Source organism: Mangifera indica, chromosome 13 (genome assembly GCF_011075055.1).
Source record: "Mangifera indica cultivar Alphonso chromosome 13, CATAS_Mindica_2.1, whole genome shotgun sequence".
Lineage (NCBI taxonomy): Eukaryota > Viridiplantae > Streptophyta > Magnoliopsida > Sapindales > Anacardiaceae > Mangifera > Mangifera indica.
Genome location: NC_058149.1, coordinates 13,090,453 through 13,103,973, shown reverse-complemented (window position 1 = coordinate 13,103,973; position 13,521 = coordinate 13,090,453). Strand labels below are relative to the sequence as shown.

At 37.0% G+C, this 13,521-nt stretch overlaps 2 protein-coding genes across 2 annotated transcripts; one reads left to right on the top strand and one right to left on the bottom strand.

The window, feature by feature from the left end:
• The first annotated feature begins 1,748 nt into the window (after positions 1–1,748).
• On the top strand, positions 1,749–6,167 carry LOC123194388 (protein unc-13 homolog). The gene is made up of 5 exons (XM_044607576.1): positions 1,749–2,345; positions 2,608–3,474; positions 3,641–4,096; positions 4,604–4,793; positions 4,876–6,167. Exons 1-5 carry the CDS (start codon positions 1,830–1,832, stop codon positions 5,808–5,810), a joined length of 2,964 nt encoding a protein of 987 aa, XP_044463511.1. The 5' UTR covers positions 1,749–1,829; the 3' UTR covers positions 5,811–6,167.
• Positions 6,168–6,270: 103 nt separating this feature from the next.
• On the bottom strand, positions 6,271–12,653 carry LOC123194389 (nuclear pore complex protein NUP85). The gene is made up of 18 exons (XM_044607578.1): positions 12,139–12,653; positions 11,850–11,952; positions 11,647–11,757; positions 11,486–11,569; positions 10,695–10,766; positions 10,515–10,571; positions 9,781–9,900; positions 9,463–9,663; positions 9,202–9,312; positions 9,066–9,103; positions 8,716–8,872; positions 8,327–8,428; positions 8,130–8,186; positions 7,757–7,903; positions 7,525–7,595; positions 7,335–7,422; positions 6,945–7,001; positions 6,271–6,679 (listed from the first exon to the last, which is right to left on the bottom strand). Exons 1-18 carry the CDS (start codon positions 12,522–12,524, stop codon positions 6,485–6,487), a joined length of 2,157 nt encoding a protein of 718 aa, XP_044463513.1. The 5' UTR covers positions 12,525–12,653; the 3' UTR covers positions 6,271–6,484.
• Positions 12,654–13,521: the final 868 nt, after the last annotated feature.

Sequence of the window (13,521 nt, the reverse complement as noted above, 5' to 3'; positions counted from 1 at the left end):
CATTAACAATTAAGCTTTTCCTACAACTCATATAAACTATTTACACTGAAATGAAAACACTAATTAATATCTACATTAATTTCAAGTATATAGTTGAAATATTAATTATAAAAACTATTTTTTTAAATAGTTTTTATAAAATAAATATACCTTCCACTTTTATTAGTGTCAGTATAACTGTCAAAGTCAAGTTTGACAAGATTACTTAATATATATTCTTAATTTTATGTAATTTTATACGTGTTACGAAATTTAATGTGTCGATCTTTTACACAATTTATAACTAAAAATTGGATAGTTAAAAGTTTATTTTAAAGGTACAGATGTTCACGATATTTTCTAAAATAATAATGTTTTTATTATTTTATTTTTTAAAAATTGTATCATATAATATAATACAATATTCAATATATAATACGTAAAATTAAATTTTTGATATATAATATGATAAATGATTTGACTACCATGCTTAGTATTGGTTAAAAGGTTGACTATGGTAACAAAATTACAATTAATTAAGTTAATTAATTACATTAGTATAAAGTTAGAGTAATTAGATATGTTTTAAAGATATTTCATAATTAATTATATTAATGTATTTTCATTGGACGGCACAATTCCAAACAATGTATATTCCTTAAAAAGCAAAGGTAATCGAATCAATATTCAAGCATTCATCTACCCCTCCTTCCATTCCATGCAAATTAGGAAGAAGAGATTAATATAGGCCTAGAACACTTTTTCCCATATATTGAATGTATAAATCACACTTTTACAACTAAAAATCTAATAGTTTTTAACATGATTGGGCACTAATATCGGAACAATAAGTAAAGAGTAAGAGCGAAAGTTAGAATAAAAAACGATTCTATCATCAATTAGTACGAGAGGTGGAGTATCTTTTGAGGTTAGGTCACATCACAATGACTCTAATACAGTTGTTTTTGTGAATGAGGAGATGATTTTGTTAACAATTGAAACAAAAGATGTCTTACTATAGTAAAATTGGATGGGAAGGAGAGGAGATTGGAAATGAAAAATGGCAAATTTGGCTTTGGTAAGGTGTTGGGTGGTGATACGAATAAGCAAAAGAAGGGAAACAAAAAGGGGAGGTAATGGAGCTTAATGGTTAATAAAAGTAATGAAATGTTAAAACTTTTAAAGTAAAAATTTGAATTCAAATCTCTATTATATTTATGAAATTTTGATATAAGAGAAAACGAGAAAAAAATAAATAAAGTGGAAACAAAGAAAAGAGCTTTGGATGAGAAAGGAATAAACAAAAAGAAGAAAAAGGAGGAAGAAAGAAAAAGAAAAAGGAATTTGTTTATTTTAGAAAATTAAAATAACCATTTTGCTTTAAAGAGTAATTTTGGGCCAAATAAGAAAATATTATTATTAATCGCTCATCAGAGGTTGCCGACAGTTCAAGTGATAGAAACTTAAATTACACCTAAACACTTTTGAAGCTTCTTTTCCTCGCCTAAACACAATCTCTTCTCAGTTTATTTCAGCTTAATAGTAATTTATAAAATTACAAAATTAACCATAAATATCTAAATTTAATCCACCTTGTAATACAAATTTAACATTTTAATTAATTAATTAATGCCAGCCGACCAATCATGTGCCTTTATTTTACATAATTTATTTTTAATAAATAAAAAGATATTTTATATACATACATTTTCACAGTTACAGAGATTATATAATTTATAAAAAAAGGAAAAATAAAAAATAAAAAATAAAAAACAGATCGACCTTCATCTGCCTGCTTTTACATAAGAGTTGTTTGTTAGCTGTTGAGGCCATTGAGACAGAGACAAACAATGGCTCATCTCTTCAGAGACCTCTCCCTTGGTCACTCCAAGAGAGACTCCACTTCTCCACCGGTAACACAGCCACGTCCACCGCCTCCTCTGACAATGCCGCCTAGGCCGACCTCCGATCTCGCTTCTCCCTTTGGCCAACTCGCCACTCAGCTGTCCGATTCCGACCTCCGACTCACTTCTTACGAGATCTTCGTCGCCGCTTGCCGTACTTCCACCGGTAAGCCTCTTGCTTATGTGCCGAAAAACTCTGCCGACTCACCTAACCATTACAACTCCAACTCTCCCAATCACAACTCTCCTACGCTTCAGCGCTCGCTTACGTCTGCTGCTGCTAGCAAGATGAAGAAGGCGCTCGGGTTGAAGTCTCCAGGTTCGAAGAAGAGTCCCGGGTCGGGTCCGGGAAAGGCCAGGAAGGCTATGACCGTTGGTGAGTTAATGAGGACTCAAATGGGAGTTTCTGATACCGTTGATTCAAGAGTACGAAGAGCTTTGCTGAGGATCTCTGCTGCTCAGGTTTGCTTCATTTTGGGTTGATCTGGTTTAATTTCGATGTAATTAGAACTAAATGTAGATTTTTTTCTTATTGATCTAATGAAAGCAAGTTATTCAATTCTTAGCTCTGGTAGGTAAATTGTATTATGTTTGTTCGATTCAATGCAGGTATCAATTTGGTGGTTTTGTGCTTGTAGTTATTTTATTTTCTTTCTTTGGTTGTTGTTGTTTTATTATTATTTGGGTTAATTGACATTGTTTCTTATGGATACCATTGCTACAGGTTGGAAGGAAAATTGAGTCAACGGTACTTCCACTGGAGCTATTACAGCAGCTCAAGGTTTCTGATTTTACTGATGAACATGAATATGATGCATGGCAGAAGAGAACACTGAAGCTTCTTGAAGCTGGACTTCTTTTGCATCCTCGTGTGCCAATTGATAAATCAAATGCTGCTGCCCAGCGACTTAGACAAATCATTAATGGTGCGTTGGATAGGCCCATTGATACTGGGAGAAACAATGAGTCAATGCAAGCACTTCGAAGTGTTGTAATGTCTCTTGCTTCAAGATCTGATGGGTCTTTAAATGAGTCATGCCACTGGGCTGATGGTTTACCATTTAATCTCAAACTTTATGAAATGCTGTTGGAAGCCTTGTTTGATCCTAGTTGTGAAACAACAATTATTGAGGAAGTTGATGAGCTTATGGAAAACATTAAGAAGACTTGGGTAATCCTTGGAATGAATCAGATGCTTCACAATATTTGTTTTACATGGGTTCTCTTTAACCGTTTTGTTGCAACTGGTCAAATTGATATGGACCTACTATTTGCTACTGATAGTCAGTTAGCAGAAGTTGCAAAAGATGCAAAGGCAACGAAGGATGCAGAGTACTCCAAGATTTTGAGTTCTACATTGACTGCAATGATGAGTTGGGCAGAGAAGAGACTTCTTGCATATCATGATACTTTTGACAGTGGTAATCTTGATACCATGCAGGGCATCGTTTCTCTGGGAGTATCAGCAGCAAAGATTTTAGTTGAGGACATATCTAATGAGTATCGCAGAAAAAGGAGAGGTGAAGTTGATGTGGCTCGAAGTAGGATTGAGACTTACATCAGATCATCACTTCGAACTGCTTTTGCTCAGGCAAGTCATAATTATCTTTCACAACCCACGGCTTCTTTTCTTTTTTCCTTTTTATTTTTTTCAACTAGGATGCCATAGTTTGAGAGTGGTCAGCTGATTAACTGTTCTTATTATTTAACTTTTGGAGTCAAATAATGATTTTGAGTGTGTATAATTTTTATTATAGAGGATGGAGAAAGCAGACTCAAGCAGGAGAGCATCCAAAAACCAGCCCAATCCTCTCCCTGTCCTTGCCATCCTTGCAAAGGATGTTGGCGAGCTGGCAATTAATGAGAGGCAAGTCTTTAGTCCAATACTAAAGAGATGGCATCCTTTTGCAGCAGGTGTGGCTGTGGCAACTCTTCATGCTTGTTATGGTAATGAGATAAAACAATTCATATCAGGAATAGCAGAGTTAACACCAGATGCTGTTCAAGTGTTGAGAGCCGCAGATAAACTGGAGAAAGATCTTGTGCAGATTGCAGTGGAGGATTCAGTAGAAAGTGATGACGGTGGGAAGGCAATTATCCGTGAGATGCCTCCTTATGAGGCCGAAGCTGCAATTGCCAATCTGATTAAGGTGTGGATTAAGAAAAGAATAGACAGATTGAAGGAATGCGCTGACAGGAATTTGCAACAAGAGGTGCACACTGGTTATTCATTCATGAGGTTATTTAGTGTTGATAGACTAGACCTCTTAAGTTGAGATCTGTTTATCAATCTCATAAAGTATTCTAATGATGTCTTGTTTATGAGCTTTTACTTTAGGACTGTTAAGAATAGCATTTTTCATGAAATTTTTGTGGTTTGTGGTATTTTTTGGTTGGCAAATTTCATCTGTGGAAGAGTTGCTGATTTGAAGTGGTATAATGTCAAGCCTTAATTATTTCAACTGCATAACACTCTGGATTTTTTATATGCTTCTGTCCATTCTGAGTTAGATTTACTCAAGTATCCGCCTTTTCTTTAACCCAATGAAATGAAATTGTCTATTCAATTCCTTGCTGTGATGTTTTTATAGACTTGATTTTTTGTTCCTTCTTTTCTTTAGTGCTGTAGTCTGTTGTTTTATAGTTGGTGGTGCTGCTTCTAGGAACTTCTTTTAGCTGTTAGATTTCATTGATCTCATCTGTCCGCTGCACTATTGCAGGACTGGAACCCACAACCAAATCAAGAAGGATATGCTGCATCTGCTCTTGAAGTTTTGAGAATTATTGATGAAACTTTAGATGCATATTTTAAACTGCCGATACCAATGCACCCAGCCTTACTGCCTGACTTGATGGCTGGTCTTGACAAATGTCTTCAACACTATGTGATCAAGGCAAAATCTGGCTGTGGTAAATGCTTATGGAGCTCTGGGATGCATTATATCAGGTTTCATGCTGCCTAATAACTCCTATCTTTTGTTCTGATTTGTAGGATCACGCAACACATATGTTCCTACAATGCCAGCATTGACAAGATGCACAACAGGGTCAAAGTTTCAAGGTGTATGGAAGAAGAAAGAGAAGTCACCAAATCCTCAAAAGAGGAATTCTCAGGTTGCCACAATGAATGGGGGAAATTCTTTTGGGGTGTCACAGCTGTGTGTCCGTATAAATAGCATGCACCGAATCAAAACTGAGTTAGATGTTCTGGACAAGAGAGTAATCACCCATTTGAGGAACTGTGAATCTGCACATGCCGAAGACTTCTCAAATAGTCTGGGGAAGAAGTTGGAACTCACGCCTTCTGCTTGTGTTGAAGCTGTTCAACAACTTTCTGAGGCAGTGGCATATAAAATTGTCTTCCATGATCTAAGTCATGTTTTATGGGATGGTTTGTATGTTGGCGAGCCATCATCCTCTAGGATTGAGGCCTTTCTGCAGGAGCTCGAGCGCAACTTGCTGATCATCTCAGATACCATGCATGAAAGAGTTCGTACACGGATTATTACAGATATAATGAAAGCATCTTTTGATGGATTCTTGCTGGTTTTACTTGCTGGAGGCCCCTCTCGTGCTTTCACACGGCAGGACTCTCAAATAATAGAGGATGATTTTAAGACCCTTAAAGATCTGTTCTGGGCCAACGGGGATGGCTTGCCAACTGAGCTGATAGATAAGTTTTCAGCCACAGTAAGAGGTGTCCTTCCCCTGTTCCGTACTGATACAGAGAGTTTGATTGAGCGGTTCAGACGGGTGACTCTGGAGACCTATGGCTCTTCAGCCAAGACCAGGCTACCACTTCCACCAACCTCAGGACAGTGGAATCCTACTGAACCAAACACGCTACTGCGTGTTCTATGTTACCGGAATGATGAAGCAGCTTCAAAGTTTCTTAAGAAGACTTACAATCTACCTAAGAAACTGTAGTTGGCTGAGGCAAGGTGGCACTGAAATGCTGTGCAGAAAATTCTTACAGATGTCTGCTTGTATTTATTTAAGATAATGCATACATACAGGTGGTGATCACGTTATCTGCTTGGTTGAGACGGAGCACTGATTTTTGTACAGTAAATTGGAAATGTTGTGGTCCAGTCACGGCATGACTCATGAGGGTGAGAAGGGAAGGTGGGTGGGTCATTATTATTATATTAAGAAATCTCTTTATTCTATTTTTTGTCTATCCTATGCTGCGGTTGGAAGAATTTGTTTTACGTTCGAGGTTCTTTATTTGTTATCATATTTTATCATTAATATTTATTATTATTACTATTATTTTGTGATAAATATCTTTTGCTGTGGATTTTTCATTTGTAATTAAATTATGACTATTCAAAATGAATACTAATTTGGGTATTAAATTATTTGATTAAATGATTTTAAACCAATTATAAATAACATTCATATGCATATTTTATAATAAAAGCATGTGCTTCATCGTGTTTCTTACACAAATTTAAAATGTAGAAGGATTAACAATTTCATAATTTTCATTTTCTTCAGCAATGATATATATGGATGCAGGAACCTGACCTTATATAAAGATATAGCCAGGATTAAGGACTGTTTCCAGATCACTTACCATAAAGAGTTTACTGGGACAATTATTCTTCCAGGATGGCACGTCCAAGATTTGTTGCGAGAGCTAATCTAACAGAGCTCAATGCCTTGGGTGGCAGGTCGGCTTCAATGTAGTCTGGCCTTAGCCTTGCCATGGATAATTCTTGTAGTTTATTCAACAAAAGATTCGTCTGCACGACGTTTAGCAGGGGCCTCTCTTGCCAGGTAAGCAGTTTCAACTGTGCAGAAGCATTGTTAAAAGGCAATTAGTCGAGCTAAAAGAGATGCATGCTTAAGTAATTACACACATGAAAGAATCTTCCATGCATCGGATGTATGGTTCAACTAACCAATCATGGGGTGACTACATATCACACAAGGTGATACAGCATCCTATGATTACTTGTTTTCACTGACATACAGAGATAACTACCACTTAAAATGCACTAGAATTTACTATGCCCAGGGTATTTAAGCGGAGCACCATAATAGAAAACAGCTCACCGAATCATAGAGAAGAGGCAACCAGAAGCGCTGAGGTGTAGATGGATTTTTCATAAGCTGCATTTTCATAAACAAGTATTTTATAAGAAATTAGAATAATCCAAAATTACAGAAAACAGAGAACCATTCTTGAGTGGATCAAAGGCAATTTTCTTGTAAAAATTTAAAAAAAAAAATCAAAAATAACAGAAATAAAAATCCATCAAAGAATGGGATTTCTATATTGACTAACTCATGCATTTGCAAGTTCAGTGTGATCCACTGAGACAGCAAAATGCGACAAATTACTCGGGAAGCCCCATTCAAATTCATTGGTCTCAGAAATTAGTAAATTTAGTTGATAATGGCAGCAACACATCACTTCATATAAAAAAGGAGTCCACAACATACTGATATAAGCGATTCTACAGCTTGGCAAGCAGTATCTGTAGTTTTTCCATCATGAATCTGCATAAGAGATTTCTTAAAATCTCTGTACCTGTGGTGCATTGTGTGTGAGAACCAACCAAAGTAATCAAATCAAAATTGACAAGTGAGTATCAAACCACAATGTCAGGAGGTCATAAAGATGATTACATACTTGTGTAGAAAGTCAAGACCTCCAACAGTCTTAGATTCAGAACTCAACAATTGAATTAAACCTTCCCATTGCTGCACTTACAGACAATAGGGTATAAGAATTCAAATTAAAAACAAAAGACTAAAATGTTTTTAGAAACAATGAAAAACAATGAACAGCAACATATGTAAACAATATGTTTCATTTAGAAGCTCCCAACCCACTAAATTCAATTGAATATGATGATAGTTACCCTGAAATTTTCGTCAGAGATAGACTTTCCAACTGAATCAAACATCTGCTGAGCGATCCTGTTAAGCCGAACTTCATCTCGAGCTTGCTGAAGCCAGAAAATTCCAGAACCTTTCCTGCCATGCTTCCAGTGGTACATTCCAGCAATCTAAACATTAAATCAACAATTTTTCAACACTAGTGCCACTATTGAAAATAATATACTCCCTCTCTAATGAAAATTTAACTTCACTATAAATTGCATATAATGTACTCCTAGGCCTAGCCTATATCACTAGGGCAAATAAACCAGAGTTACAAGATATTTGTAATTGTTTAAAGTATAGCACATTAACAGAACAGACTATGCATCCCCCATTGACAAGTACATATACCTTCATAATGTTTGAACTAACACTGTCAAGTTCATATAGGCGGCATATCTCTATACTCTGCATGAAATACAAAAAGATAACATCCTTTTATAATTAGAAAAGAGTCCAAACACAAGAACTATTAGGTGGGGAAAAAGAAAAAAAATTATAGCAAGAGCAGCTTAGATAAAAAAGCTGAAAGCAAATGAAATGATCACCTTAAGTAGCAACTGATTATGATAAACAGGTTGCCTGTACAATAATATCTCCAACAAACCGATTCCCTGCTTCATGCATGATGCCAAATAAATTGGAGCGATCTGTGAACAATGCAGCCACAAAAGAATAAGGTAAACATAATAAAATGATACACATCACCGCTTCCAGAAGAAAAACAACAAAGTAGATGTAACAAGAACACTTCCATTAAAAAGGAATACAAGGAATTAGAAATTCTAACTAATATTCCGACACAGGACATCAAATTATGTAATAACTTGTTAACAGTGCATAGTTGCATGCCCATGAATACTTCTGAAGATATTTTATCTCAAATAACAAATTTCTACCTACAAATCAGTACACCCTAGAAAAAATAGACACTCACTTGCCAAGTCAATGCATGAGAAGCCAAAACTTGAGCATAGACAAGTCGATGGAGCTCCTCCATGCTGACCTCACCGAGCTTAGCATGCTCTTCATGCAAAAGAATATCTGCTTGATCGCTCCCAGCAGCCAACAGCTCTATGGCGTGAGTGACCATCCTAATGATAAGCCACAAAAAAAAAAAAAATAAAATAATGGATCTGAGAAACAAAAGAACAGCCAAGTTTCATGTTTTTCTTCAATTCCCTGCCCAGTTGAGGTGGTGGGTGGGAGACGACACCTTAAAGCATGCTTTCAGAAGAAAAAGGAAAATTGTAGGAAATCAGAAAGAGAAGATAACTAGCAACACACCAAGGACCAAATCCTTTGGAGCACTCTGCTAACACAACCTGCAACATTTTAAAAACCAACAGGAGTTTGTGACTAGAAGGAGAAACAAGGTTAAACAATGAAGAATGTAACTGCCAGCATCTAAATCATTACTCACCTCAATATTCTCGCCTAGAATCCCAATCATGAGTCCCATCAAACTATGGGAACTGGCCATTGGTTTCAACTGAATGCATTTTTGAGCCAGACTGTACATACTTTCTAACCCCTGACACAAGGAAAAAATTAAATTTCTTCTTTAAATCTGGATTGCAAATAACTACTTTATAACAACAGAAATAAATAGACGCTTAGAATACAGGAATTGAAGTTAGGGAATAAAAGCACAAAAAAATTCATATTGAAAACAGGTTTTTACCACAGTGAATGGCCTGACATATAGAAAGTGAGAGATATAAAGCTCGATCCAATGACATGTCGCAGTGCAGAGACAATTAGTGTTCCCCAACATGATTTGCAGCATATTTCTCAGGCCCTCTCGAGTTTGACGATGAGCACACTGAACCCAAAATGCACTACATTCCAGCTTAGTTATTTGTGTCCGCCATTTCTCCCATGCCTAGGTAAAAAATATATATAGAGTAACATATTTACTGAAAATTACCTATCAAGGGAGTTTATGTGCATGGTAACTAGTCATGAAAAAGAGTATACTATTAAAAAAAGACAAAGATACCTTGATAAAATCAGGCTTAGCTTTATAGCATTCACCCAGTTTTCCAGTTTCCAGTTCTGGACGCATGCGGGGCATTTTTGAAATAAGCACGGCAACTGCCTCTACCAGGCCATTCTCTGTCTGTTCATAAACATGAAATCAGAACTAAATAAGATAGAAGTGCATAAACTTTAATGCATCATCCAATTTCTGAGAAAAAAGTAATTGACATGAGTATATAAGGTGTTGCTTCATGGAGAACAGTGAATCCATGCAGCAGCTTAGATGTAAGGTCATGCAATTTCATATCTAAGTAATTCAAAACTGACAAAATGACCAAGCATATATTTTTACGGGCTAGAGCATGAAATGATAAACGGAGGCTGAAACATCAAGCATTCACAAAATTTTGGCATGTCATCCCATCATCAATTAAATTTTTAGACAAATCCCTCCCTATAAGAGAGCCTCTTAAAAGAAAAACTAAGAAAGAGTTATGTGGCAGTGACCATTTTCATAATGGGCAATGACCTGCAAAATGCCCCAGCTTAATCTCCTGCTAATCCCCATCCTAGGCCAAACAAAAAGGCCTAGTCATGGTCTGAAGATCTTTCAAAGTATTAACAATAGCAAATTTGATATAATGACAGTGTTGAGTCCAAAATGAGGGAGTAACTTATTCATGAGTTCAAAATGGTTCATGTCAATATCTTCAGCATGATCTGCATTATGCTAAATTTATTACCCTCACCAACCTCACGATTCCCAAGCTGATCTATCTGATAAGATCCATGTAAGCGCAGCAATTTCACCTGCGAGTGAAAGATTTTGAGATCTTTATTGATCACTTGCATTCAACAGAAGAAATACAGGATGTCTCTCATCATTGAAATAAAAAACCCAACTCATCTAAGCAGAACCCAGAAACTACTTACCACAATCTCCAGCCAACCAATTGCTAGTGCTGATGACATAACTTCCCAATATTTGGGATCATCCTCAATTACCTGCAGAATATAATCCATTAAAGTTCCAACATTATAAAGAGTTTGCTTAATTATGTCCAAATGTAAGCCCCAGTTTTTGACAAGAAACATTGTTTGCAAAACACTATATGAACTGACAAGTAGTTTACATCTTTCAAGAAGTTCATCACAATAACATTAAAAAGTTAACTGGGCTCAAAAAATCTATCAGAAAAAAAAGTACTAATAAACTAAAGCAATGGATGATCAAAATAGCCTAGGGCAAGAAGCTCTCAAACAAAGTATTGAGACACATAAATTCCATATCCATTACCTCACAAATACTTACAAGTTAAATGAATCCAAAAAAAAAAAAATCTGAATAGTATATTCTTTTACCATATAAAAGTTGGCACCCATCCTCTTCAACTACTTGAGTGCCTGCTGCGACTGGACAATGTAACGAAGTATTTATAAATAATAAGTATTTTACTACAATGGTATGATTTTTTTCTCAGTCACAATGTATTGCTCTCACATTCAATTCCAACAATGCAGCATAAATGTTGAGAGGGAGGACTGCAACTGAGGTCTGACCCCACCCTTGTTCTTAGTATTATTTTATGATAAACTGTAGATAAAATCCTCAGCAAACTACTGAAGAAGATTTTACAACTTAATTGAATATTAAAGAACTATGGTAGCATATCCTCATCAAAATGAAGGAAATATAGGATGGGAACAACAATGTAGGAACAAACCTGTAGGCTGATAAGGTCCTTTTGAAAATCCACAAGTTTAGAATGGACCGTCACTTGTGTGCCTGAGAAGAGGCTTTCATAAACCTGCCATTAAGTATGATCAGTTCCGATAGAAATTGATACCACAGATCAGCCAGGTAAAGCATGAGGCAGATGCTTACAGCTAACCAATCAACAAGACGTTCAGGTAGCCATGCTTGAGAAAGCTTGTCAGCATAAAATACTTCCATCAGCTCCCATGCCGCCTTCAAACAGGTTGGCTCATCAACTTTCTGTACGAAACATCCACAGGCTTCAATTGGAAAAGGCTGTTTAATGAAGCGCATACAGAAACTAAATTTCACGTAAGAAACCTAATATTTACCTTTAAAACAACCTTTGGATCTTCAATTAGAGATGGAGGAGGTGACTGTGAATTACTAAGAAGTAAACTTAGGTCCTTGCTGTACTCCAATACATACTCCCACCTGATTTTCCAATGTGACTAAGATATTACATATATGCTTGAAATATTTCCTAAGCTCTAAAATTCAAAATTAGAAAGAAGAAAATGCTGAAACTACAGCTTCGACAAATTAAGATATCAAAGTTTTCGCTGATATTCAATTTCTTTTTTCAGGTTAACAAATCTAAAATTTCTTTAAAATATTTACCATTCTACGTGATACGGCGACGAATTAAAGGACATCTTTGACAAGCTAGAGACAGAATTTCTTCGACTCTGAAGAAGAGCAAAGGGAGAGACCGACCCGTACGCTATTCTTCTCCACTGCGCGTCGCTGATCTCTCCGCCTTCATTGCCAAGCCGCAACTCTACCACTTTACCTCCACATTCATCACCAGAATCTTCGGATGGAGATGGTTTCCGGAAAACTGAGACACGAAGAGTGTTGCCTCGGGACCATGAGATAGCAAGCCGAGAGATTGGCGGCCTCAGGCCGTGTCGAAGAGGATAGACCACTGGCTTCTTAGCCTCGTTCGAGTACGGAACCAAAGCGGCCCCGTTATCTTCGCCGGTGCCTGAAACGGCGACTGACATTTCGCCGGAGGAAGACTATAGTTAGTGCGCCTGTCTGAGGGTTTTGGAGGGATTTGTAGTGAATGACGTGCGAGATTGGAGCTTCTAACATGCGCTTTCCTGAGGTTTTACCTTGGCAGCCCTTATGTTTCACAAAAGGCCAAATGACTATTTCCCACCCAAGGTTTGATGTTTTCTCAAGTTTCCACATTTTAACTATGGAAACACCAAACACCCACCTATGGCCGGTTAGATTTAACAAAACCCCAACGGTGGTAAGGGTAAAATCGTTATTTTCTCTATAATATTAAAAATAAACTAAAATAGAATCTATTTTGCCCCCCTAAACTTTAAAAACTAAAATTTTCCCCCAGCCTAAGTTTTAAAAAATCATCGTTTCACCCTAGGGTTTCGTTTTGAAATCTCCGACGACATCTCCTGCTCCATTGCCGACGGCCTCTCCTCCCAAAGCTTCCTCTCCTTCCGGCGAACTCTTTCCTCCCATTTGAAAGTTCGATCGGAGTCAAAGAAGTCGTGGAAGACGAAGAACTTCGTCGGGGAAGACGAAGTTCTTCGTCTTCTCAGTCATTGTCATTTAGGAATACGATCGTCTTCCCAGACGAAGACGAGACGACTCGTCGTCGTCTGGGAAGATGAGTCGTCTTCATCTGGGAAGACAATTTCTCTTTCCAGACGACTTCTCTCTGCGTCGGATGCGTAGTGCAAGAGTTAAGGGCGGCCGTCGGTGGAAGAGAAACCGTCGGGAGGGGAAGACAGCCGATGATGGCGCCGGAGAAAGTGAAAGGGTTTGGAAATAAACCCTAGGGGGGAAATGTAATCTTTTCAAACTTAGCTTAGGGAAAAAATGTTAGTTTTTAAACTTTTAGGGGGGAAAATGAAATTAAATTTATCACCGTTAGGATTTTGTTAAATCTAACCGGTCATAGGTAGATGTTTGATGTTTCTATAGTTAAAGGGTGGAAATTTGAGAAAACATCAACCCTTGGGTGGGAAATAG